The 27,820-nt window shown below is 49.0% G+C and overlaps 1 protein-coding gene across 13 annotated transcripts in view; it reads left to right on the top strand.

The window, feature by feature from the left end:
* Window positions 1–14,815: 14,815 nt before the first annotated feature.
* Window positions 14,816–27,820, top strand: part of LOC146785113 (outer mitochondrial transmembrane helix translocase-like) — a 209,064-nt gene continuing 196,059 nt past the window's right edge. For 3 of the 13 annotated variants that reach the window (XM_085633768.1, XM_085633774.1, XM_085633773.1), the window contains exon 1: window positions 14,833–14,967. Coding sequence is in view for 1 of the 13 variants with exons in the window: in XM_085633765.1 (XP_085489891.1) it covers window positions 14,893–14,967 (75 nt within the window). In the remaining 12 variants the exon portion in view is untranslated. Of the gene's footprint in view, window positions 14,968–15,117; window positions 15,348–27,820 lie in introns of those variants that run through there. The other 10 variants (XM_085633771.1, XM_085633769.1, XM_085633776.1 and 7 more) reach the window with 6 other exon arrangements.

Raw genomic sequence — 27,820 nt, forward strand, 5'->3', positions numbered from 1 at the left:
AATCTGCCAGGACTCAGATGTTAGGTCAAGCAGTCTGAGGAACTTGGCAGCTCCTAACCAATCAATGAGCTCTTCAGCTCGGGATGGGGTGAGCATCAGTTTTCATGACTAAGTTAAGCTCCATGCAGAACCGGAGTTCTGAGGTGGAGCCCAGTGGGGCAGCCTTGGGAACAAGCACCCCTGGGCCGGACCAGTGACTACTAGAGTGCTCAATCACTCCCAACTCCAGCATACTGGAAACCTCATCCTTGAAACTGGCCCTCACATTGTCTGACAGTCTGTAGATTTTATTTTTGACAGGTTGACTGTCACCAGAGTCAATGTAGTGAGTACACAATTGCGTGAGTCAGGGGTGAGAGAGAAGAGAGAGACAAACTCCCCCAACAGCTGGCGACTGTCCCTCTGCTGCTCTGGGGTTATAGTATGAGAGGTTGACACCTTACATTGACCCATCTGTCTCATGGGATGACAGAAGGTCAGGGTGAGGCTCATTCTCCTCCTCTACTCCATCATCCATCACCAACAGCATGGTGATCTCCGACTTCTCCTGTGGGGATTGTGGTGAATGATGTGGAGGACCCGTAAGGGACCTATAGGGGTCTTGAGGTCCACTAGGTAGGTGGCCTCCCTATTGCTGTCAGTCACCTCATAGGGCCCTGTCCAACAATCTTAGAGGGCCCTGGGCTCAACTCGCTCAATCACCCACACCTCCTGGCCAGACTGAAACTCGACCAGAGTGGTCTTCTGGTCATACCACTGTTTCAAGACTCACCTGGCTAACTTCTAAGTTCTTGGCAGGCTTCTTCTAGTACTTCTGCATTGGGTTGGGGGGGGCTCGCGTGAAGCTAACCACATCCTGAGGGGGCTTCTTGGGGGCTTGCTCCCACATCTCTTCCCCCAAACGCAGAGGTTCCTTTACAGGGTGACTGTAGAGAAGTTCAAAAGAGCTGAGCCCTACTCCCTCCCTATATGCAAAGAGCAGGCAGGGCAAGAGGATGTCCCACTTCCTTTTCATGGGTATTTGGACAAAATATTGCAAACACAAATATCGTGAGACAGAATAATGTGTCAAATTATTGAGGACAAGAATATTGTGTAGATCATTTTCTATGGGTAAGTAAAGTTTTGCTACATATAACACAACATGTATGTACCTTGACAAGATATATATATCTTCAAGGTACGTAGATGTGGAGTCTAGAATAGTGCATTTATACTTACCTATTTGCACTTACCTTCTCGATATTCTTGTCCGTGATATTTTTGAGACGATATTCTGTCCACACGATATTTGTGTATCTGATATTCTGTCACTGATCTGCCTCATGGGCTCAGGCAGGCCCATAATCCTGCCCTTGAGGGTCTTGTTGACCTGCTTAACAAGCCCATTAGTCTGGGAATGGTAGGGTATGGACTGTAGATACCTTGTGGCATGGTCCAATAAAATAATAGTAAACCTGTTGCCTATGGCAGTTCTGCGGTTCAGGGAACCAACAATCTCGATGCTCACCCTCTCCAATTGCGTGCCAACGACAGGCATGGAACTCAGTGGAGCCTTGAGCTTCTTCCCTGTCTTCCCACTGGCCTAGCAGGTGAGAAATGTCCTACAGTAAGCATCTGAGGCTGTCTACAAAAGGCGCTAATAGAAGTGGGGGACAAGCCTGGCAAAGAGCTTGTCCTACCCCAGATGTCCTGCCAGGGAGCCAGACCCATTAGGGATGCCCTGTATATTTAGGGGACCACCAGCACAGGTGCTACCCCATGCTCAGGCGCCTTTGGCTCACTATAAAGGAGGTTGTTCTCCCAGTAAATAAGGTGAGCTCCAGGGGTGTCACTAGCTGCCTGAACTTTGGCCTGCCACCTCAGCCCCTCTAAGGTTGGGCACTCTCTCTGCGCCTTGCAGAACTCCTCCCTCGAGGGCCCACCTTCAAATTGCAATCCAGCTAGCTCGGGCTGGTCTTCTAGGGAGGCAATGACCTCCGCGGTCAGTTCGGGGCCTGCCTCCTCTGGCCCCCCATTCACCAGTACTACAGGAGTTTCAAGGGCTGGTTTCCAATGTCCCTTGCCCTCCCCCTTCTTTGCAGTTGCCAGGGCCATTCTTCCAGGCTCCAAGCTCTCTTGACTCCCCTCCTGGGCAGCTATGGACCAAGTGGCCATGCAGACCCACTCAGGCAAGTCTAGCATTTCCAGGTGTGACTTGAGCTTGCTTCCTTTCAGTCAGTGCTGTCCAAGTAATTCCCTAGCAAACAAACCACAGGCCGGGCAGGGCTCACAGCTACCTTAAGGGGACCCGAGAACCCCTCCCCACTCAAAGGGAACCAGAGTCACTGGGTAGTGGCTTTCGCTGTTGTCTGCTACTACAACCTGGTGAAATGTATTGGGTATCACCTGCTCTGAGGACACCAGATGACACCTGAGAGTAGTCTTACTGGCTCCTTATCTCTCAGAGCATCCACCCTCTGCCCATTGATGGTGACCCACTGCCTATACTTTGAAATATCGGCAGACATGTGGGCCTTAGGCACCTTCTCTGTCACCCAGAGACTCTAAGGTAACCTCAGCACCTCGCCCCCATACTGACTGGGACCATCTCCTCCCCAGGCGCTACACTGGCTAACCCCTGGGGCTGCCCACCACTGGGGAGCTATCACCTCTTAGGACATTTTGCATCTCCCTTGATGTGCCCATACTGGTAGCACTCATAGCACTTAGGGATAAACTTACCAGTACTCTTATTTGTGAAGCATTTTTTGCTGGTGACCTTATTGAGAATGGTTCCCTTTCCCGTGTTAACTATTTTGGGGCTTTGACACAACTCCTTGTTTGTATCTACCCCATCCTTCTTCTGGTGGGAACCTTGACCACCCTTTAGGGAATCCTCCCCTGTTGACATCTTGGACACTCTGGTACTGACCCAGAGGTACGCCTCCTCAGCAAGCTTCGTGGTATCAGTCAACTAGCTATCCACTATGTGCTGGTGCAGCTCTCTAAAACAAGTGCTGAGTATGTGCTCCCTCAAAATCAAGTGGTACTGCCCAACATAATCATTAACTTTGCTGGCCCTCATCCAGTCAGGCAGTGCCTTGCTGGAATAATCCAAGCAATCCACCCAAGACTAGTTTTGTAGTTTCTGGTTGTTGGTGAACCTCTGACGGTACTTCTCAGGGGGGTCATCTGGAATTTAGCACCAAGTATGGCTTTCACGGGGGCATACTTTTTCTGGTTATCCACCTCAAGTGTGAGAAGTGTATCCCTCCTCAATACAGGCATAAGCTAGCCCGCCCAGTACTCCTCTGTGAACTTGTGTACCCTCAGGGCTACCTTATATGCAGCAAACCACTTGTCTATATAATTTCCCACCACATACATTGGCACTAGATCTTTAGGAAAGTAGACTGTATTGTCCCCCTCAGACACTGCAAGCATGCTGCTACAATTGTTGCTGGACTCTGCTTGTTTAGCTGTAAGGTCCAGCTCCCTTAGACTCAGCTCATGGGTCATTCTCGTCTCCTCTATGGCTCTTTCAGCCTCTGCCTTTCTTTCTGCTGTTTCCAGTTGAATTTTAGCCAATTTCAGCTTGAGCTCCCTTTTTACCTTCCTATCTTCCAGCTCCTCTGGAGACAGGCTCCTTGAAGACACACTACTTCCTGCCCTCATACTTGGTTTTCAGTGCTCAGATGGCCCCTCTCCTCTGGGAGCTGTTGCTCAGTGCCCACAGCTAGGTCCTCGTCTACTCCTAAATCAAGCCCCTCCTCATTAGAATCCTGCACATAAGATCCTCCTCCTCAGAATTGGATTGCATCCTTGTGACCCCCGCATAGGTACCAAGTGCTATCTGAAGGTCCAGCTTTGTGACCTTTTTTTCCTGCCCACGGCCCCTTCTCATTGCAGATTTTCTGGAACTCAGCCCTGCCGAGGCTGTCCACATTGATCATCTCCATGGTACCAGACAAAGAGGTAGGAAACTTAAATTCTGAAAAAGAAAAAACAGCCAATCAGAAACTAGGAGGGAATTAAAAAAGGCTTGAATTGGTCTCAGATTACTTACCTGGGAAATTCAGTGCAACACAAAATCATTGTATGGCACTGCACAAACACAAGCCCTAATCCTCACCGCTGAACACCAATGTAAGAAATTGGGTGACTGGTTGAGGGGGGGTCAAGTCACAAGCAACCCCAATTTAACCTATGCTTAACCCTCTGGTAGCTTGTCACCAAAGCAGTCAGGCTTAACTTGGAGGCAATGTGTAAAGTATTTATGCAGCACTTCAAGCAGTAATAAAGTGAAACACACAAGAAAAATCCCACACTAATTTAGAAAAATATAGTAAAATGTTATAAATAATTTAAGATCAAAATAACAAAAATCAAATTAGTAGAACTGGAGATTTGCAATTATAAACATTTAATGAAAATAGCACCAAAAATCACAAAGCGCCAACTGTGGTTATCTAGTTGCGCTAGACCAGGACCAAGTCACAATTTCAGGCCAACCGCAATGGAGTACGGGCCAGTTATAGGTACCCAGTTAGACCCGCTGAGCAAAGTACCTTAAATCCTAGTTGCGGAGTGATGCGGTGTCTTGCGTCGAGGATACGTGGCACAGCACCCGTTCCTAGAAGCTGTGGTGCTGCAATGCAGGACCTGTGTCTTTGAGGAGGATGTTGTCAACGAGGACCATGCAAAGTCCTGCATCAAAAATGCTTTGCTCACTGGCAGGTTCCAAAGAAGTTGTGGGGCTTGCGATATAGAGTTCTTCGTCATCGCCAAGGATGCCGTTGAGAAGGGTTTGCGACGCGAAGGCCCGTTGTATATACTGTACCAAAGTAAGGTATGTCTTTGGACAAAGGAAAAGTCTCACCGGAGCCAGTCGCGGTTGGGGGACCCTTCATGTTGAGGCTGCAGGGGTCGTCGTGGAATCTAGGAGACGTCACTCTGGGGTAGACTTGCGCTCAGGACCACTGGGGAATCTTCTTGCGATTGGTGGGCCACTTCGACATGGGACAGAGGCGTTGAGTGCAGAAGCAGGTCTGGTTGTGCTGTTCAGCAGGGTCCTGGAGCTCTCAGGGGTGTGGAATTTAATCAAATATCTACTTGTCCATGGGGCAGGTTGCTTCAAAAATCCACTTGTCCTATATCTAAACCCAGTTGTCCCTTTTGTGCCATGTAATGTGGCGACAAATTATGGCAGCAATCTCATTATATACGAGCTCTAATATAGCGTCTCTGATTATGGCTCATACCATAGTAGGGTATGAATACTAGCCATTCCCTTATGTTGTCATGTTTCCGCAGATCTACATACTGACTGACGGTAGTGGTAAGCAATAGTTTCAGGGTTGGAACGCCCTTTTGAGTCTGTGCAAATCTACTAACTTGCATGTTTTAAGGATTTTCACTGACTCTTCTCTAATCTTTTCCCATACTAAGAAAGGTTGGAACTTTACGCCTGACAATGGCAGATGTGAAACTTCTTCCAGGGTTGTGAAAAAAGTGGTTGGAGGGAAAGTGAACTTGCAGACACTCAGATTTTCGCATGAGCAAATCTACACATGCAAATTTGCTCATGCAAAAATACATTTCACAGATATTTTCTAGGAGTGCTATTTCTTGGCCTACTTCTATAACTTTTTGTGAATTCATGAAAGTTGTATATCTGCACTTAATGCAAGGACATATACAATGGGTGCACTTTTGAGACTTTCTTCAATAATTGGGCCTCTAATTAGGTCTGGTGTTAACCATGACCTTCTGTGTTTATTACAATTCTGTTTCTCTCTCTCTCTGCCTATCGGCTGGCTTTACTGTGAGTGACTCTGCTCTTTCACAAGAAGCATATCGGCACACATAGTAGTTTTGTTCAGTGCCAGGAACTACTGTGGCAATGTGTGCTTTTGGAGGCCAACAACAATTTTTGCTTTTGCCGATGTTCGTTAAAATAGTGAGGGCCCAGCAGCTCCCACACCAATATGGTTTTACAAACACCACTCCAAAACAAGTCACATATTGACAACACCAAAACGCTGACCATCGATTTCAGACCTGCTGGTTTTGCCAATGCTTGTTTATTTCTGTTTCTCACAATCTTATTGAAACTGGTTACACTGATTTTCCATTATGAATATCTTTGGGAAATGCTAGCATACATCAACACATTTTACTAAATGATTTTGCATAGAAATGGTACTTAAAATTTTACAGTAGTTTAGCCAAATGTTTCTTTTTCCTGCTTGCATTTTTTGGTGAACATTTCATTTTGAAAGCAAATACTCCTCAAGCTTGCTTTCAAGCTTCTGCAAATATTTGCATCTCATCAGAGAGCATTCTGGGAGCATTATACATAGCCTCATATGGCTAAACTTTGAAAACGTGTGAACACATTTTTATACTGGAACCACTCTCAGTAGTGCAGTTCGAACTTACTACATTTACTTAGAGCGCTCACCTTAATAATAAAGGCTTTGCATTAATGAACCATAAATATAATTTTGAACAGTATTAACACATGCACACAAATATTACCTTAACTGCAAACAGTGCTCTTCCCTGATCCCTAAAGTGTTATTGTAACCTGACAGCCAAAGAGTTTGTGCTGTAGGGGGTTTGGCCTTCTTGTCCCGAGGACAAAATACTCATTAAAACGTGTTGCCCTTGACCCCAAACAATATGTCCTGGGCATCGGGCTATAGGAATTCCACATCCCTGGCTTTTTGTTGGTTTCTTTGTGGACAGAGCCGCTGTCCTCTTGAGTTCTTGGTCTTTGGGGAAGGTAGGCAATCCCTCCCATGTTTGTGCAGGTTACTGGGCCTGCAGGACAAGTCGCTTTTTGACGCTGATTTTTACGTGGACAGCAGACAGGCCGGTAGGGCTGGGGCTGAATCAGTTATCATCTGGAGTCTTCACTGCTGGTGCGGCTCTTCGGTCCTTTTTCTTCTTTAGGTTGCCAGGAATCTGAGGATCAAGATTCAGGGGTGCCCCTAAATACTCAATTTAGGGGCATTACAGGTGCTGGCAGGTAGGTGCCAATGGGCTACTTACCTTTAGGGTGTCTACACCCTTTGTATGTTCCCTCCCTTTAGGGAGGGAGCATACCCCTAATCCTATTGGCTGAAATCCTCCCAAACAATATGGAGGATTTTCAAAGGAGGGGGGTCACTTCAGTTCAAGCCACCTTAGGGGTGGTCTTGGTTAAATAACAGGAGAGGCCCTGGCTAGCATAACAAAGGGAAGGAAGCCTTAGAGGCTCGCCACCCTTGAATACTGTTCCTGCTTGAGTGTAGGTGTGAAGCACCTCCACCCAGAGCAGGTTTTGTTTCTGATCCATAAGAGCACAAGGCTCCCACCTCAGTGGGTCAGAAACATGTCTGAAAGTGGCAGGCTGGTGCAGACCAGTCCGCTACACACTAGCTGTATGGTAGATTTTCAAGATGCCCCTCAGAGGTGCCGCCTGAGTGCATTTATTAATTAATTTAACACTGGCATCATTGTGAGCTCATTAATCTGAGATAGGTATAAATGGCCGCACACTGCTCGTCATACCAGCAAGTTGCCCCATGGAACTATGGGCGATGTAGTAGCGACGGCGAGTACGCCTATGCTACGAAGTGTAAGAATAAGTATGTGTCGCATTAGCCATCCCTGGACACGTGTTTCGAGGTAGTTGCCTCTCGTCAGCAGGGAGTAGGTAAGTGTAGAGGGGTGCCGTGTAGACTGCCTGCAATTAAAAATAGGTAAAGTACCTTTCAAGGCGCGCAGGTGCCGGTCAAAGACTCGTCAGTCCGGTGGCTCTTCGGTCCTTTTTCTTCTTTAGGTTGCCAGGAATCTGAGGATCAAGATTCAGGGGTGCCCCTAAATACTCAATTTAGGGGCATTACAGGTGCTGGCAGGTAGGTGCCAATGGGCTACTTACCTTTAGGGTGTCTACACCCTTTGTATGTTCCCTCCCTTTAGGGAGGGAGAATACCCCTAATCCTATTGGCTGAAATCCTCCCAAACAATGTGGAGGATTTTCAAAGGAGGGGGGTCACTTCAGTTCAAGCCACCTTAGGGGTGGTCTTGGTTAAGTAACAGGAGAGGCCCTGGCTAGCATAACAAAGGGAAGGAAGCCTTAGAGGCTCGCCACCCTTGAATACTGTTCCTGCTTGAGTGTAGGTGTGAAGCACCTCCACCCAGAGCAGGTTTTGTTTCTGATCCATAAGAGCACAAGGCTCCCACCTCAGTGGGTCAGAAACATGTCTGAAAGTGGCAGGCTGGTGCAGACCAGTCCGCTACACACTAGCTGTATGGTAGATTTTCAGGGTGCCCCTCAGAGGTGCCGCCTGAGTGCATTTATTAATTAATTTAACACTGGCATCATTGTGAGCTCATTAATCTGAGATGTTTGGTACCAAACATCTTGGGATTCGGTGAAGCCATCATGGAGCTGTGGAACTTGTATTTTCAAGCTCCCAGCCCACTTACTCGGTATGGGTTCACTGTGCACTTGTAATGCCTAAGAATAGACTTAGACACTATAGGGGCATATCTGCTCATACAGTTATGCCTTCACCAGAGATATAGTGCACCCTGCCTTAGGACTGTAACGCCTGCTGTTGGGGTGACTTCCCTATGTGTCTGGCAGGCCTGGCACACAGGGATGTGCCAAGTTGACTCTTCACTTTTATTTGCACCAAAACACAAAGCCTACAGTGGCAGGGTGCATGTGTTTGGTGGGGGATCTATTAGGGTGGCATAATATATTCTGCATGCCCTGGGTACCACTGGTACCTTTTACAAGGGGCTTATATGTGATCCAGAGATGTGCCAATTATGGAAACAAAGGTGCAGTTTGGGGAAAGAACACAGGCACTGGGAACCTGATTAGCAGGAACCCAGTGCACGTTCAGTCAAAGTTGCATTCAGAGTCAGGCAAAAAGTGGGGTTAACCATACCAAAAGGAGCACTTTCCTACACCTGCGTGAAGGATGAGTTGCGCAGTGGTGGTTTCAAGGAAGTTGTGGGCGGCGATGCAAAGTCATGCGTCAAAGATATGTCACACAGTGGTCCCAATGCAGAGTTTTGTGAGGCAATGCTTCGCGCAGCATCTCCGATGCAGAGTTTTGTGAGGAGATGCGTAGCAATGCGTTGGTTCTGCTGGGACCACAGATGGGCTGATAGAGCACCTTCCGACTCACTTCAATGGGTTCAGAACTGGGGTGGAACAATTTGGGAGGGCAGGACTCGAAGCCGGCAGAGTCTAGGTGCTGGGTCCACGATGCGGGAAGTTTGTTCTGTCCCTGAGTTATCTTATCAGGAGGCCAGAAAACTATCCCTTAGAGTCACTCTGGTGGTCCTGCGATCAAGATGCATGTCCAGTGCTTCTCACTCAGGCTGGAGGGCAGCAGAGCAAAATCAAATCAGTCTTGACCCTGTGCCTCATGGGAACAGTCCAGCCCGAACTGCCAAGCCAGGTCCTCCCTGGACCGGAAACAAGCATCCTAGGACCGGTTTCGGGGTTTCACCCCTTTTCAGCCAGGATAGCTTGATTCCAGTGGCACAATGAGCCCAGGACCCACGTCTGGGCATACCTGGCGCACTTAGGGCGAGAAAGCAAAAGACACACAATTGATGGACGGAATGCAGAACAAATCAAAACATTCACCCCCAGTCAAGAGATCTGAGTTAAATCCATCATTCTTTTGCTCACCATGCCACCCCAGTTTAGACCTGGCCATATGCAAATCAGTCTTGACTCTGTGCCTCATGGGAACAGACCAGCCCGAACTGCCAAGCCAGGTCCTCCCTGGACCGGAAACAAGCATCCTAGGACCGGTTTTGGGGTTTCACCCCTCTTCAGCCAGGATAGCTTGATTCCAGTGGCACAGTGAGCCCAGGACCCACGTCTGGGCATACCTGGTGCACTTAGGGCGAGAAAGCAAAAGACACACAATTGATGGACGGAATGCAGAACAAATCAAAACATTCACCCCCAGTCAAGAGATCTGGTTTAAATCCATCATTCTTTTTCTCACCATGCCCCCCCCCCAGTTTAGACCTGGCCATATGCAAATCAATCTTGACCCTGTGCCTCATGGGAACAGTCCAGCCCAAACTTCCAAGCCAGGTCCTCCCTGGACCGGAAACAAGCATCCTAGGATCGGTTTCAGGGTTTCACCCCTCTTCAGCCAGGATAGATTGATTCCAGTGGCACAGTGAGCCCAGGACCCACGTCTGGGCATACCTGGTGCACTTAGGGTGAGAAAGCAAGAGAGACACAATTGATGGACGGAATGCAGAACAAATCAAAACATTCACCCCCAGTCAAGAGATCTGGGTTAAATCCATCATTCTTTTGCTCGCCATGCCACCCCAGTTTAGACCTGGCCATATGCAAATCAGTCTTGACCCTGTGCCTCATGGCAACAGTCCAGCCCGAACTGCCAAGCCAGGTCCTCCCTGGACCGGAAACAAGCATCCTAGGACCGGTTTCGGGGTTTCACCCCTCTTCAGCCAGGATAGCTTGATTCCAGTGGCACAGTGATCCCGTGCTCTCCAAGCCACTGGAATCAAGCTATAAGTACCGGCCCATTTAAAGCACTGCTCTCCCTTTCAAATTTTTGAAGTGCAGACACTCAGTACCAGACAGCACCTGCCCATTTAAAGAACTAGTAGCATGAGAACTCCCATTGCCCACCCATAGTACACCCCATGATCCAAAGTAGCACAAAGCGCAAATTGTTCTTAACACTGCTTCCAAAAGAATATTCTGGATTACAAACTGTAGAACACAAGTGAAGATGCTTTGGGCTTTCTAATGGAAAATAATACCTTCTTTGACTATCTCCCTCTTTACTGTTTTTCAGGCAGGAGACACTTTGATGGAAGTAGAAACTCTTTAGCGTCTCATTAAAAGTTAACATAATGGCGAGTGGAGGAGGGAAGCACAGTTTGATGATTCATGCAGACGCTCTCAATCTCGATAAGAGTTAGCTATCAATCAATCAATCAGTCATTTGTAGAGCGCACTACATACCCGCGAAGGTCTCAAGGCGCTGGGGGCGTGGTGGGCCGCTACTGATCAAACAGCCAGGTCTTGAGCAGCCTCCTGAAGGTCAGCAGGTCTTGGGTCTGTCGTAGGCTCCGTGGGAGGGTGTTCTATGTCTTGGCGGCGAGGTGGGAGAAGGATCTCCCACCGGTGGTTGTTCTTCAGATGCGCGGGACGGTGGCGAGTGAGAGGTCGGCGGAGCGCAGCTGGCGGTTGGGGATGTAGAAGGAGAGCCGTCTGTTGAGGTAGGCTGGGCCGGTCTTGTGGAGTGCCTTGTGTGCGTGGATGAGGAGCTTGAAGGATATCCTCTTGCTGATGGGGAGCCAGTGCAGGTCCCTCAAGTGGGGGGTGGTGTGGCCGTGGCGTGGTACGTCGAGGATCAGTCGTGCCGAGGCGTTTTGGATGCGTTGTAGTCGTTTGACAAGCATGGTTGGGGTTCCCGCGTAGAGGGTGTTTCCGTAGTCGAGTCTGCTGCTGACGAGGGCCTGGGTGACTGTCTTTCTTCTATCTGTCGGGATCCATCTGTAGATCTTGCGGAACATGCCTGTTAGACCTGGCACCATTGGCGTGAGTCTCCCTTCCATTTGTTGCTGTGTCTCCTCTGTTTTTGCTGGTTATAGATGCTCTGGGCGCTGTGCCACTGCCATTCAGTGCCACAGCGCAAATGCTCCCTTTGTAAAGATGACATTTGAATTGGTACATCCATGATTGGCTTATTTGGTTTACCTGTTAGTCCCTAGTAGCGAGGCCTGTGTGTGCCCAGGGCTGGTAAACCGAATGCTGCTGGTGGGCCTGCAGCACTGGTTTGTGCCACCCACAGAAGCAGCTTGTAAAGTGTGTCTCAGACCTGCCACTGCAGTGTCTGCGTGCAGTCCAGAACTGCCATCTTGGCTGTGAAGTGCACCCACTTCCCAGCCCCTAAACCTTCCCTTGGCATCCTGTAAGCCCCCCTTATGATAGGGCGCATTGTATGTGTAAGGTAGGACATGCCCTGATGTGTGTAGCATGTCCTAGTAGTGAATTACACCCAATTTCGTTTTTCACTACTGTAAGGCTACCTGTTCTCCATAGGCCAGAATGGGAGGTCTGGGCTATTACATTCTATAGTCCTAACTGATCCACAGAACATGGTAGAAAAACGAATTTAGTATGCCTGAGCTCAGAATATTAAAATACATCTTTTAGTGAAGGTTATTTTTATATTCTGTGTTTGAAACTACCACTTTTAGAGTATAGGTACTTTCTTGCCTAAGCCTTCCAGTGTGCTCTGCTATTATGTGTATTGGCTGTCTGGTTTTGGAGGGACAGGGCAGGCTGAGTCAGACCTGGGTTGAATAGAGCGTCCTGCCTTGGTGTGAGGGGAGGGGTAGCTCCTGCACTTGAATAGGGCTGTGCCTGGCAAGGTGAATGCTGGCTCCACCTCCCACTGTGCGTCTGAGGCAGACCCTCTCTTTCTGAAAGGAAGGATGCAGCCTGATCAACAAAGTGCTCCAGGGCTGGGCAGAACTGGTTCTGGCTGGGTTCAGAGACTTGGGACCCCTAAGAACAAAGACTTTGGGGGTATAAATAGTTGTGCACCAACCCCTACAATTTGTATTGCTCCTGGACAACAAGAAGAACCTCTGTCCGTGTGACTACAGGGATCTGCAGGAGAAGGACTGTCCTTGTGCTTGTGTGCTATTTCTGGGACTGGCCTGCAGCTGTTACTATTGGACTCAAGAGAAGAGGAAAGAAACTTGGATTGGACTTTTATTTTGGCTACAGCAATTACCCAAGGGCTAGAAGAGAGCTAGCCTCTTGCTGGAGTCTCAGGCACATCAGACTCCACCATCAGCCTCCTGTTTCCTCCCAGCGAGGATTTCTATCTGCAGGTGAGGCTCCTGTGAGTTCCAGGGCCTCTAGAGTACTGTTGAGAAGAGAGCGCTGAAAATCGTCGCTAACCCCCGTTAGCGAGCCGCTGCAGCTGGTGAGCGTGAGGGAAATCGCTGCTCCGCTGTCGCCGAGTACTCGCTAACCCCGAAGATCGTCGCAGCACATTGTCTGCGGGCCTGAAAACGCCTGCTATCCGAGGATCGTCGCAGCACCTGTCTGCGGGCCTGAAAACGCCCGCTATCCGAGGATCGTCGCATTGTTTGTTAGCAGGCCCCAAAGCGCGCGCTAACCCCAAATCATCGCATCAAGCTCATCGCAGCGCGGACGCCGAGCGTTCGCCATTTTCCCCGCATCGTATCCAGGTCGTCGCTCCCTCGCGGAGCGTCATTATCTTCAACGCAGCAGAATCGCACACGCAACAGGCTCGGTGCATCATCCTCCCTTCGCGGCAAGGATTTTATCGCATCACCGGCTTAGCGTGAAGAAGTTTGTCGCTTTGTCCTGCCCGCAACCCAGCGCATCATCCTCCCTTGCGGTAAGGATTCAACGCATCGCTGGTTAGCGTGAGGAAATTTATCGCTACAACTCCTTAGCGACATTTTTGTTGCTTTGCTCCAGGAATCAGATACTTTGTGAGTAAAAGGGTCGCAGAGACCACTGCATTGAACTGAACGTCATTTTGTGCATCGTGAACTATTTTTGCAGCATTTCTAGAGTAACTATATTTTTCTAGTATTGTGGATTTTTACTGTTATTGGTCTTGTGATTAAGTCTACATAAAAATACCTATTTTTTATAACTACTTGAGTGGTGTCCATTTGTAGTGTTCCTCATTATATTACTGTGTATGGTCATAAATGCTTCACACACTGCCTCTGAGATAAGCCTAGCTGCTCGTGCTACGTTACCACAGGGTTGAGCAGGGGTTGTCAAAGGGTGTAGGCTGCTTACTCTGACTTAGGAAGAAGGGTCCCTACTTGGACAGTGGCCAGCCATTGCCAACTAGAGACCCCCATTCCTAACAATGCCTAGGGTGTTGAAGCAGGAGGAGACGGCGTTGACCTGCTTGGTCATTGAGAGCGTTGAGTCGAGGATGATTCCCAGGTTGCGTGCGTGGTCGGTCGGTGTCGGGGCTGCTCCCAGTGCCGTCGGCCACCAGGAGTCGTCCCGGGCTGAGGGGTTGGAGCAGAGGATGAGGACCTCCATCTTGTCCGAGTTCACCTTCAGACGGCTGGTCTTCATCCAGCTATTAGGAGGGTACAGCTCTCAAAACCCCAAATAACTGGCAGCTCCCAGCAGCTCTACGGAACTGACTGTCAATTAATGCCAACTTTTGATAAAAATGCCTGGAAGGTATTTCAAATTTAAAGGAAGCCCGGCGGTGTTGTGTTCCATCATTACCGCCTGCTTGACTGCGGCATTCCAATAGGCTGTGTTGGCCTAACATTATTTACAGTATGTTACCCTCTGCAGGATGTGCCTAAATTCATACAGGGTATTCTGTAAATAAGGTGAGAGACGGAAATGACCTCCCATGTGAATGATAAATACATTTAAAAAAATACATACATTTGATCATAATGTAGTCTCTGTTATAGACTAGTATATAATCTGCAGATTGACATGTAAGATTGAACCGCCTCATTTTTACAGTACCTGGCTCCCGAATTTGGCATTAATGAAAATCACATGCTGGACAGATTGAATGTTGTGGACTTATTTTTCCGATTGAGCGTTCGAGATGAATATTTGGCTCTGTTCATGTTTAGGAATATGCAGTCTAACCGTTTGCAGCAAAGCGCTAGAAAGAAACATCTTTTGGCCTGGTATGTTATGTTATAATATTGCGGCATGATCGCAGCCGTCAGCGCCTCATCGAGGTGCCGTGTGAAGAGAAGGCGCTGCGCGCGCCTTCCATCCTCCCCTCTAGTAGATGCATTAGGGGTCGAAAGGATGGTTAGCGTGCAAGAAAGCAGGCAGCGCCGAATCCTCCTCAAATGACGGTGCCTCTGTTTGGGTGCTCGAGGCGAGATTCTGCCCGCCAGAGAGGACGGCGCCAGGCGCAGACAGAGGTAAGGATGTCCCCCCTGAGAGATCGGTGTGGGGGGGGGGGGGGGAGCGGGTGTTACCGAGGCCAATCCGATGTAGCAGCGACCCCAAAGATGCAGCGCTGCCTCCACCTCCTCTCCCTTGCAGTGACCACTCCAATGCCCTCGCAATACTGACTCACAAGCTCGGGTGGGTCCCTGAATACAGCAGCCCCCACCTCCCACCGATTTAGCGACCTGGACGTAGACCCCAGCCCTCGCTTCCGGTGTGCCAGCTTTCCAGTGTGGACGACTGTCTCTCTCCTCCCCATGGAGCCCCCGGCCCCAACCTACAGTGACGTCTTCGCAGAATCGAGGAGCGAGCCCCTCCTCCAAACCGTGTGACGAAGCAGCATTATTAGCAGGTGCGCAGTTGCTGCATTTCCGTAGATATGCGCCGGCTCTGGTCTCTGTGCCCTGGCACGCAGCAAGTTGGGTGACTGGGAACCGGAGGTAGAGCAGGGGAGCTGCACTGGGGAGAAGCGGGGTCGTGCGTCAGGCGCAGCGTGGGTCCTGGCTTGCAGGGAGAAAGGGGACAGCCTGCACAAGGGACGGGGAGAGACTGCATAGAACAAGCATTTGCAATGCAATAGGTCTCGCATTTACGCGAGTTTAAGCTATTGGCATTGTGACAATGCCTTTCTTTTATTTAAGTTTTAAAAACAAAAATAAAAGGCATTGTTATTTGCCATGTGAATAGCTGAAACTCGCGTAAATGCGAGACCTATTGCATTGCAAATGCTTGTTTTAGCAGCTTCTCTGACAAGCCTTGTGCGTTGATGCTTGGGTGCCCCTGCCGGGGAGTGGGGGGGGGGGGGGGGGCGCTCTCTGCGCGAAGCTGCCCCAGCAGTAAACGCACATCGTCAATCAACGCCACGTCAGAAGCCCCCCCCCCCCCCCTTTACCCTGGTAATTGTAGGCACGTACATACAGTGTGGGCTGTGGGCACCCGAAAACTACAATACCCAAGACAAAAGAAAAGTCATGGCTTAAAATGTCAGGACTGGTTGAAGGTGACTTTTGACCTAGAGCTACTCACCAGTCCTGTAAAGGTGCTTTACATTTTTATTGCCACCCGTCAATCGGCTGGTAGATACTAGCCCCAAATAAGCCAGCAAGACCGGCCCTAATCGGACTGACCGGGACAGCGCCCTGGGCGGACAGAAACCCTGGTGTTTGTTGTGGGGGCAGGTGGTGGTCGTTGTGGTGTGGCGGCAGGAGGTGTAAGGAAGATGGGAGGGGGGCATGGGGTTGATGGGGGTTAAAGGCTGATTACAAAGTCTTTAGCGGCACCCAATTGAGACCAAGTAGAATGGACGAGCTGCTGTTTACATAACATTAAGTCAGGCACCTTCCTGCTGCGCCCCTCGGGATATCGGCGCCCGGGGCCTGTGCCCAGCTCCCCATGTTCAAGGCCGGCCATGTGAGCCAGTACTCCTCTGCTAAAAAGGGCTGCTACTCCCCCTTTCAAATTACAGGGGCGCACGACTCAGGGCCTGCATTTCAAGCTGTACACCAGGGGAGGAAGAGGTGTGTCACCCGGCGCCCCTCACCCAAGCCGGCACCCCAACACATCCAAGTGCAGTAACCTGCCGACGGCCTGATTAGTTCAACGTAGAAACATCTGCATGGATTGTGCACAGCTACTACGTGCCCTCCGTGCTATGTGTGGCCTCCTTCAGCTGTGACCTCACTTAGGCTGTGTAGTCAGCAGCACTTTGCCTATGAGTGGAAAACTGCGAGCGCCGGAGACTGTTTGCTAAAAGCCTGGAGTGGCTGATGGAGCTACGTTACGGTGCTAGGTTGTTGAGCCAGCGTGAGGAAACACTTATACATATATTTAAAATACTGCTTTCTTCACCACTTAGAGTAAAACAAACTATGCTGACAATCAAATAATATCGCACACGTGGCCTCATGCAGACTGGATCATAGATCGGTATGATTAATCTGCCTTGATGTCCATGGATTCACTTATCCTTGCCTGTCCTCTGCGCATGCTTCCACGTGGCCCAGCTTGTCGTGCACATGGCTCGTTATAGTCTGCTTGCGTGAAGTCAATATTTCCATAGGTTCCAGGGTAAAGCAGGCTTAAGTTCACAGGGCTTGGATTGTATCCATGCACGTCTTCCAATGGTCATCATGATAACCCCGTGCACGTGATTTGGGCTACCCTTGTGCACATGACTCCCAATGACCATGGCAAACTCCTGCACATGGATACAAATGGCTTTGACTGTATTCCTGTACGCTCTAGGCCCGCCATCTTTCAAATCATTCAATTCTGCTCAGCGCTGGGAAACTCCTCGGAGTAGCTGCGCGCTTTAGAAATCACATGATATCCTCGTGCACATAGGCTCGGACAGTATCCGTGACCAAGGCTTCCAATGGCCAGCCCAACCTCGTGCACATAGACTCAAGTGGCTCGAATTGCACCAGCGACTATTGCTTCAATAGGCCAGTCGAGCATAGTGCGCATGCATTCTGGTGACTCGGACAGCACTCTTGACCCCGGCTTCCAAGGCGACCAAGTCCTGCCTCTTGCACATGGATTCTCAGGGTTTGACCTGCATCAGTGATCTTGGCTTCCAATGCCCGAGGCGAGAGTGGGCACCGCCGTTTTCATGACGTGAGGTGGGTTCCCAGGCGCATGCCAACCCGCTGCATCTCCCTGCCAGATACCAGCTAATGTTTAAACCCTTCTCCCCAGAGGACACCGGAGACTGGTGCAGCACCAGGGAAGCAGAGGCCACAGCAGGGAACTCAGTGGGGTCGAGTACATAAAGAACAGGCATGTGGGGGACCAGCCAGGATATAGATTACCAAAGATGATCACCTCCGTCTTGTCCGAGTTTAATTTGAAGCAATTGTTAGCCATCCAAGCACTGATGGCCAGCATTCCTTCTTGAAAGCTTGCTGCAACTGCCCCTCCATCATTGTGTACTGCTAGCACCAATTGCGTATCATCGGCGTAAGATGTTAGACCCATCCCGTAGGATTTGATAACCCTCACCAGGTCCGACACATATATGTTAAATAAGGTCGGACTCAGTGATGATCCTTGTGGCACACCACACGGGAGCGCAAATGGTGGAGAGTTGCAATCCCCGAGACTTACTAGCTGAGTCTGATTGGATAGGAAGGAGGACAGGAGGGCTTTGGCCCTGTGTCTGATGCCGATGGCTGAGACACGGTTGATCAGGGTGGCGTGATCGACCGTGTCAAAGGATGCTGATAAATCCAACAGCACAAGGACCGCGGCACCACCATGATCTAGTACCATCCTGATTTCATCAGATGCTTTGATGAGGGCTGTCTCCGTACCATGGCCCTTTCTTAAGCCAAATTGTGTGTCATCCAGTAGGTTGTTATCATCAATGAACTGGGCCAGCTGTGTGTTCATGATTTTTTCAATTTGTTTTTGCTGGAAGTGGGAGACATGCAATTGGCCTATAGTTTTTGGTCTCTGCGGGGTCAAGATTATTCTTCTTTAGCAGAGGCTTGATAGCCCTTTTACAAATGGAAGGATAAGTGCCTCTGCGAAACAGCGAGTTGCAGATGTTTGCTAGGTTGGGGCCTATCAGGTCAGGGATCGATTTCAAAATAGATGGAGGGCAAGGGTCGTTAGGGGGATCCAGATTTGACAGTGGAAATTAGGTCTGTGATGTGTTCCAGTGAGACCTGGCTAAATTCCGAGAAATTAGGAGTGATTTCATTGTCACCGGGTCGTCCGTATGATTGCCAGCCTTCGTTTGGGCTGAGAAGTTGGCGTAGATATGGCTAACCTTTTCTTAAAAGTGACTGGCCAATGAATTGCAGAGATCTTGGGTGGCGTCTTTGGAGGAATTTGTCGCCGGCCCTGATAGCTTGGCCACTACCTGGAACAACTACTTAGCAGAATCTTGGGCAGTTTCGATTTGTCTAAGGTAGTAGTTACTTTTCTAAGAGATTATGAGATGTTTGTACTTGGTCATTGCCTCCTTGTAGCGGATTTTTTCCGTGTTGTCATAATCTCGACGCCAGCGTCTTTCTTGATTCCTGCATCGTTGTTTCTCGAGTCTCAGCGCCTCTGAGAACCAAGGGGCGGAAGGGGCATTCCTGTTTTTGGAAGCAATTTTAAGTGGTACTAGTGCACTGAATGCATTATGGAGCCATTCTGAGTAATTAGTGGAAGCCAGTTCAGGATCTTGCGTGGTATCATGCTGTGTAGCTAGCAAGTGTGTTTTGAGGAGATGATGGTCAGTGCTACTCCACGCATTGAACTGCTTAGGGGGGAAGGAACTACTGTGCAGAGGGTTGTTTCTCCCTGTCTGAATGTCAAACAGAACTGCGCAGTGGTCTGTCCAGGTTAAAGGAAGGATGTTCCTTAGAGAAATTTGCTGGTTGTTAGAGAACAGACCATCCAGCGTGTGGCCAGCTGAGTGTGTGGGGCTCGTCACTAATTGTGAAAGGCCTACCACCTCTAGTTCTGCTGTGAGGGATGAAGTGTCCTTATCTTAGTGAGCCTCTAAGTGAAAATTATAGTCTCCCAGGATGGTGAAATTGGGTTCTCCCGCTAAGGGTTCTAATAAACTGCCCCTAGCCGAAAGGATTTCAGCCCAAGAACCCGGTGGGCGGTAAAGGGGGGTTCCCTTGAAGGATTGGGATTGAGTGAGCATTTTCGAAAAGGTAAGTGCTTCACAGACCACAGAGGGAATTGTCTCTGTCCTGACTGAGTACTTGTCACGATAGATGAGCGCCAGGCCTCCTCCTTTTTTAAAGGTTCTGTCGTGTCTGCGTGCGCAGAAGCCGCCTGGGGTCGCGGTACAGAAGTCTGGTCCAGAAGAGGGGTCACCCCAGGTTTCTGTGATAAATAGAAGATCCAGATTATAGTCCTCTAAGAGATCAGATATTTCTTATTTGTGTTTAGGGAGGGAGCGTGCGTTTATAAGGGCTGAGTGAATATTTTCTAGATTTTTGAAAGTAGAGTGCATGCGAATGGGTGATGATCTGTTGTGGGCTTCCAACTTAAACGAGCAGGTTGAGCAGCTGGTAGTGGACTGAGTGACTAGTGTCTCCATGTCTAGGTGAGTGCAGATCTGTTTGATATTAGCATGGAGAATATGTTTTAGTTGTTTACTGTTGTATGCTAACGTCGTGCCGATTGGTTCTGGTTTGATAGAGCCAGGGGGCATGGCGCGGACGGGTGCAGACGGGCTTGCCTTTGGCGCGCCGGCGGTGCGCCCGCTGCGCGTTGCAACAAGCATGTGTGTTTTGTAGGCAAGTCGATCAGCTGCTAGTCTGCTGACCGCCGTAACATTTCCGGAACGATGTTAAAGTGGCCATGTGGGGCACAATAGCTCGCCCACCAATTGATATTTTAGTACAAATTGAGGAGTCCAAAGGTAGCACAAGACGTGTGAATCGATGTCCCCTATGTGGGGGGGGAGGAACATGACCTCTATCCTATATATTAGAGTGGTGCCTCAGGTGAAATGTTGAGTGTATTTTGCCCAGCCCCTAATTCCAACACACTTCCACCCCTCCACTTGGGTGATTTCCGAGTAACGCTGGGGGGGGGCAAGCCGTGACGTCAAGACAACACATCTTTTGGTGGGAGATAAAGTCCGTCGACATCCGTGGCATTAATTCTAAGGGGCCGGTGCTGATAACTCAAAAATGTGGCACAGCAGATGGTAACTCCACAGGGGAGAAAAGGAAAATAACTCACTCACTTTAAAGCGCACACTTCAAACGAATCTCCTCCAAGCTCCAAATTAATTAAATAAATAATCCAACCGCAGCCGGTAAAGTCAGCGAACCGCGTGCCAAATTAATTAAATAAATACGCAGGGGGCGCACTAAAATGGTGCCCCTGCATGTTTTACTTATGTGCATGGCGGCCAGTGAAGCGGGCGCCATGGTAAAAAAAAAAAAGAGGAAACCAGGGGAGAAGAAGCTACGGGCTACCCTGGGCCCGTAGCTTATGTCGCTCTGTGGCCCTGGGCCTCAGTAAAATGGGCGACGTGGTTAAATATCTGGCTCGGGTGCAAAAACACACTGCACTCACGGGGTGTATTGAATCCCTTTATTCAGGCACACCAATCGCGAGGACGCGTTTCGGCATTCCACCTTCTTCCAGCTCGCGTGTGCATCAACAGACATGAGTGGGTGTCGTTACTTTAAAATGTCAGAGCTGAATGCTGAATGCTGAATGCCCATTACCGCCAGCGGTAATGGGGAGATGTACGAGCAGAGGGGCCCACGACATTGGCTATTGAGCAACCAATCCCTACCTCCCTACCAGCTACTGCGGCCAATGAGCATTCAGCTCTGACATTTTAAAGTAACGACACCCACTCATGTCTGTTGATGCACACGCGAGCTGGAAGAAAGCGGAATGCCGAAACGCGTCCTCGCGATTGGTGTGCCTGAATAAAGGGATTCAATACACCCCGTGAGTGCAGTGTGTTTTTGCACCCGAGCCAGATATATATATATATATATATATATATATATATATATATATATATATATATATATATATATATATATATATATAGAGAAGAAAGCAGGGGTGAGCCTTCTGCCTCTGATGCTGCTTTCGGGTGACTGCTGTGCCCGTCGATGGCAGGGGCTGAGGAGAACAGCTCAGCCCAAGCCTCTTGTTTTGGTTGCTGCTTTCACTTCGTGAATAATAAAAAAAAAAAGAAAGTGCCCCACCGACTTATATAAGGAGATCGTGTAACGCCGCAAGTAAAACATCCAGTCGGGATGGGCCGTCTAAAAAGGAGACAGGGCGGTAACAGATAAGCCTCATTTCCAATCGGAGGCCAGCGATTTGCATAAATGATGACGCCAGCCAATCAAAAAGATGGGCGTGGCTTCAAGGCCCCTTCTGAAATGTTATCAATTACTATACGCCTGGCAGAGCGAGGAGCGCATGCGCGCCCTAACGCTAGGCGAGACCTAAAAAAGGGGGCAGCCTGCCCATGAGTGAGAAGGAAGTCTGTAGGGAGAAATGGTAAATCGACCCCAAGGAGACTAGGAAACCTGCAGGGTAAGGAGGGTCGAGCCCGCATGAGAGAAAGAAGGAGGATGGCAGGGCGAAATAATTACTTACCGGTCATCTCCATTACTTAGTCCTGCTTCCTCTTCACAATCTTTACTTACTGAGAAGTTTAAAGCTAAACACAAAAGTTCCCACCCCCAAGATGTCTTCCGTTTCGTGTCCTCTCTCTTATGATCCCTAAAGAGTGGAAGTCATTGTTCTCCAATTCTTGTTGTTCCAAGCCTTCCACCAGTTTTTAATGCAAAGTTGAATTCCACAACCCAAGGGATGGGTGGGGTGGAAAGCGTTGACTGTGACAAGGAAGACCACCACTCAGAGTAATGAAGATTATTCATAAGAAACCAGGTCATTACTGGGCTATTATCTTCTCGTATGTCTTCCTCGTACTAGTCCTTACTTACTGGGCTTGTACCCAAACCAGGATCTCTGCTTCAACCCAGTTAATAACATATTTATCAGATATGATTGTGAACCAGATTGAAGTTTATTTACTCTATCCTCACTCCACAATGATACCCAACACCATGCTACCAAAAGATGCTGACATATACCCCTGCTGTAGTCTAAAATGTTTCATTAAGTTATGGTGGATAGCCCAAGGGGCTGCATTGTATATATCCTTCATTGAAGCTCTTCGGAAGGCCACCCAGGAAGCTGAAATTCTCCTTGTTGATCTCTACTGAATCTGTGTTGTTCCCCTTGTTTCTCATACACCAGAAAAATGGCTTGCTTCAGCCACCTTCCTAGCATCGCTTTGGAAGGTCTAAGATGAGAAGAACCATATGTCACTAACAAAAAATTCACCTCCTAAAGGGTTTTGCTCTTAACAAATACATTTTCAGCCCCCTATGAATGTTTAATGTATGCAACAATTCCTTTTCCTGGGAGGAAGGATCATGATAACACACTGGTAACACTAAATTGGAAGCACAATGAAAAATCAGAGAGTTTTGACACAAAATCAGGGTTTGGCCATAACATCATCTTGTCTGGTTAGAATTTCGAAAAGACCCTGAACTCAAAATGATCCACGCTCCTCTATCCTCCCACCTGAGTATATTGCAACCGAAAATAAAACTTTATAAGACAAACAGTTTTAGTCTGTCAAATTTAAAGGCTCAAACGAAGCGCTCTGAAGTGTTTGAAGCACTATCAGCACATCCCATGCTGGGACTGGGCAGTGGATCACCAGCTTCTTTAGGAAAAAGCTCCTCAAAACCCTTGTTACGAAGGGTACTAATGACTCCAACTGCGGGCTCCTAAACGCCTTAACTGCTTCCCATTGGGCCAGCAGAGTAGACATTTATAGTCCCAGGAGGAAACTATCTTTTAGAAAATCAAGCACAGACAAATCATCAGACGAAGGAGGGTCCACATTTTTAGCCTTGCATCATCTCTCAAACCTCTTCCAGTGCCTTGAGTACTCCGTCAACATCAAATGAGCGACTGCTATATGAAGATTGACTTTTCCTCAGAACAATCCATCGCCCACCATGTCATCCTTTCAAAAGCCTTACCTTAAATTGTAGGTGAAATAGTGAACTCCACGAAAAGGAGGGCCAGGGGTATGGATATAGCAGCAAGGTCCGTTAATCCTTCAGTGCTGGATGTGAAGAGGAAACCATGGGTGGTATTGCCAATTTAGGACTACCAAAATCAACTTGCGCGATCCTCTTGGATCTTTTCAGGACACTAAGAATTAGTAAGATGGGAGGAAAAGCACACATCAACCCCTATAGCCATGGAAAAGAAACATAATCCACTCTCCAAGCCTCTGGACAGAGGTTACAACAACAAAACAGAGAAAAAATTGCATTCTGCCTGGATGCAAACAAGTCTACCTCTGGCATCCCACACTGCTGAGTTTTCCTGTGAAAAAACTCCTGATTCAGCTCCAGCAATACCAGGAAGGGGGGGATACAGCTAAATTGGCAGGACCATTCTCACTTGCCTACTATTCTAATTTAGGAGAGTTTGTGTCAGATGAAACACTGCAAATAGAGACTGGAGATTTTCCTCCATTCTCCACCCAAATCAAATCTCTCTGGCCAGCAAGAATACGTTTGTACCTGTGATTGCCCCTAATGGTTTATATAGGCAAGTCCCACTCCGTTGTGCTTTCTTATCTGAACAATGTGACACTCTGTAGCTAAAGCAAAATGCAATAAAATGCAAATTTCAATTGCAAAAAATGTATGCCATGGGCCTTGCCTTCAATTCTTCCCAGTGTCGCCTCCCATTGCATCCCACTCCCCTCTAATCAGCCAGACTATCCAAATACAGAAAGACTTGAATACGTCTTGCATGAATTACCCCCACCAAAGATGGCAATATCTTGTTGAAAACTCTAAGCGAGGTAGTCAATTCAAAGGAGAGAACTTGGAACTAGTAGTGTTAGTTTGCGAAGCAGACTCGCAGGAACCTCTGAAAAGCTCTGTGAACTGGTCATGTCTGAGCATACCCGTCCCACTCCGGTGCCCTCCATGCCACTGGAATCAAGCTATCCTGGCTGAAGAGGGGTGAAACCCTGAAACCGGTCTTAGGATGCTTGTTTCCAGTCCAGGAAGGACCTGGCCTGGCAGTTCGGGCTGGACTGTTCCCATTGGGCACAGGGTCAAGACTGATTTGCATATGGCTGGGTCCAAACTGGAATGGCATGGTGTAAGACCTGGGGTCTCCAGGCCCTAAGGGCGGTAACGTGACACGAGCGGCTGGGCACCCATAGGCCTGTGTGTAAAGCAACCATACAACACGCACCTCTCATGGAACGGGGAACACACACAATAAGGGACGCCCCCTTGTATATTTTATGCAAATACTCAAGTTTATCCAACAGTTCAAGATCAATGCAGTTCAGGATTTGTACATGCAGCTCATGGGGTTCAAATGCAGTTTACGAATTGTACATGCAGTTTACGAGACATATGCAGTTTAGGAATTGTACATGCAGCTCATGGGACATAGCGCTACTCGTGGTAAGGGCGTAGGGAACTCCGGTGAGCGGAGCCTATCACCATAGCGGTACTCGTAATAAGGAAGCCTGTAACAATTCCACTCAGCGCCTGCAAGCAAAGCGTTCCTCGTAATCTCCCACAGCATATATCGTTCGGAGCAGAACCTGCAATTATGGCCTTACTCGTAATCAGCAAAGCGTATAACATTTAGAGCAGAACCTGCAAGTATGGCATTACTCGTAATCGGCAAAGCATATAACATTCAGAGCAGAACCTGCAAATGCGGCATTACTCGTAATCAGCAACGCGTATAACATTCAGAGCAGAACCTGCAAATGTGCCATTACTCGTCATCCCCAAAGCATATAACATTCAGAGTAGAACCTGCAATTGTGGCATTACTCGTAATCAGCAACGCGTATAACATTCAGAGCAGAACCTGCAAATGTGGCATTACTCGTAATTAGCACAGCGTATAGCATTCAAAGCAGAAGCTGTTTCAGTGCGGTTCGAGGGGGCCACGTTACTCGGAGCGAGCAAGCTTCCAGTGTTCCTTCGGTGAAGTTCGTGGCGCACCAAGCTTCCGAACAGTCTGGGGTAAGGGGGGCAAATCCCTCGGAGGGGTGCCACGTCGTGGTGAACAGGGGACTCCCACGGAGAGGGAACCCGGGCCCAGGGTGCGGTGTGGCTCCCAGCCTGCAGGGGGCACACCGGGGTCAATCCCAGCCTCCGGGCTTACCTTGCTCTCGACGTCGGAAGGCGTCCGCTCCGGCGGCGACGGGGGAAGTCGTCCACGGCCTCGCGCACCTTCTCCAGCAGCTGCGACGGCAGCGGCGGGGCCCCGGGCTTCTCCGCGGGCCTCGCCACGATGAGGGGGCACTCTTCCGGCTTCCGGGCCGCCGCGGTGAGCGCGCTCTGGTCTCCGCGGCACGGGGGGGCTCAAGTTAAGCAGGGGAGCTCCGCGCTCAACGGAGCACGCTGCCGGGGGTCCCAGGCCAGGTCAGGGAGCGCAGGGGTCACAGCGCTAATACCTGGTCGATCCCCGGCGATTCAACAATCTGCTTGGCATAGGGTTTCAGTGTTCTGTCTGGACACGCAGTCTCAGCGCTTGGCATATGGTTTCAGGGTTCAGTCTGGACACGCAGTCTCAGCGCTTGGCATATGGTTTCAGGGTTCAGTCTGGACACGCAGTCTCAGCATTCAGTTCTTGCAATCAGTTGCACTAGCGAATCTTGATGGCGCAGATGTATCTGGCGCCCTTAAGGGGTTCTGTTACAGGGGGGTAGGGAGTGAGTTGGCGACTAGGTCCTTCCTAGTCAGGCTGGGCAGAGGTGTCCTGGGTCCTCCTACTGCTGGGCAAGATCAGTGGGTTTCACAGGGTCCCTCACTCACTTAAGAGGCAGCACCTAAATCCTGTCACTCTCAGAGGCATAAGTCCCTGGCTAGGCCCTACCGCCTACACTCCTGCGTGGATTCTCCAACTCTGCTTTACCCCACTGGCCAACTAACTGGAAAAAGTTCCCTCCCTCACTTATGTAGCCCTAGGTCAGGTAACCTCTAGCCAAGGCGGCAAAAGTAAAAACCACACCTCCCTTCTAGAAGGTTCCAGCGCATTCCAGGAGCTTCCCCATTCTACCTATGGGACAAAAAAGGCGGGCTGGTGTTGCAACATTGTTGTGGGGTTCCAGCCAGCTCCTGGCAGCTAGGGTGCTACTATTAAAGACCACCCTGCAGTAGCAGGGATCTGTGGCAGCCATCTTGGGAGAAGGGAGCACCTGCACCTTAACACTGGTTGGCAATGAAAAGGCGCCCGGAGACCTAAGTCCAACATCAAAAATGAGGGTGAAAAAAATGAGGCACGATCAAAAATAGACGGGGAGACCACCCTAGGGCTGACAGGTCCAACACATGGTGAGCAAAAAAACGATGGATTTAGGCCCAGATCTCTGTACTGGGGTGAATGTATGACATTTTTCTGCATTCTGTCCTTCAATACTTCTTTTTGCTATTGTAAGATTATCTACAGGGACGTAATCTTGAATGTCATATGCAGGATGTGTGTGTTTACTTCTTTTAGGTCTAACACTGTCCTGTATACGTCCATCAACGTATACACCAGTAATAACATTAAATAGAAACCTTTCTCTCTTTGGACCTGTATTACAGCTCCTTTGTCCAAAAGTTTTTGTATCCCTTCCAACAATGCCTGGCTTTCTGAAGGTCTGTGGGAAGAGGGGTAGGGCAGAAAGAGTCACCTGAAATTATTTGAAATTATACTCCATAACCTTTATAAACAATCTCCAGGACCCACTGGTACAATATTGAGGACGCCACCTTTCCAGGAATTAGATCGATCTTCCTCCCACTGGTAGAAGATGTTGCTGTTCAGCATATTTGTGCCTTTGGAGGAGACTGAGAAGGACTGGAGACTCCCACTGACACAGACCGGGACTTCTCTGTTGAAGGTACTGCCTGACCTTGTCCTCCCTCATGAAAGGGCTGGTTCTCAAGTCTGGGTAGAAAAAATGAACCAAAACCCTTTGGCCTGAAAATTACTTCCCTCTGGACAGGGCTCTAACTGGAGCCATCAGCTTTCGACCCTCCTATGATTTTTTCACCAGTCTCCAGCTGGGATCCAAAAAGCCTCAAAACTGGGAATGGTTGGTGCATCAGTAAAGTTTTCGGAAAAGTGTCTGCCTTCTAGGCTTTCATCCACATCTACCTTTCTGGCGGCTATCGCTGACTCTATTGCAGTGGCCCCCAGTGAGTAGTTCTATATGTCCAATGAAAATCAGATTTATTGCTCCATCACTGAGAGTACAGCACTAAAGTC

The sequence above is a fragment of the Triturus cristatus genome, chromosome 11 (genome assembly GCF_964204655.1).
Source record: "Triturus cristatus chromosome 11, aTriCri1.1, whole genome shotgun sequence".
Taxonomy (NCBI): domain Eukaryota; kingdom Metazoa; phylum Chordata; class Amphibia; order Caudata; family Salamandridae; genus Triturus; species Triturus cristatus.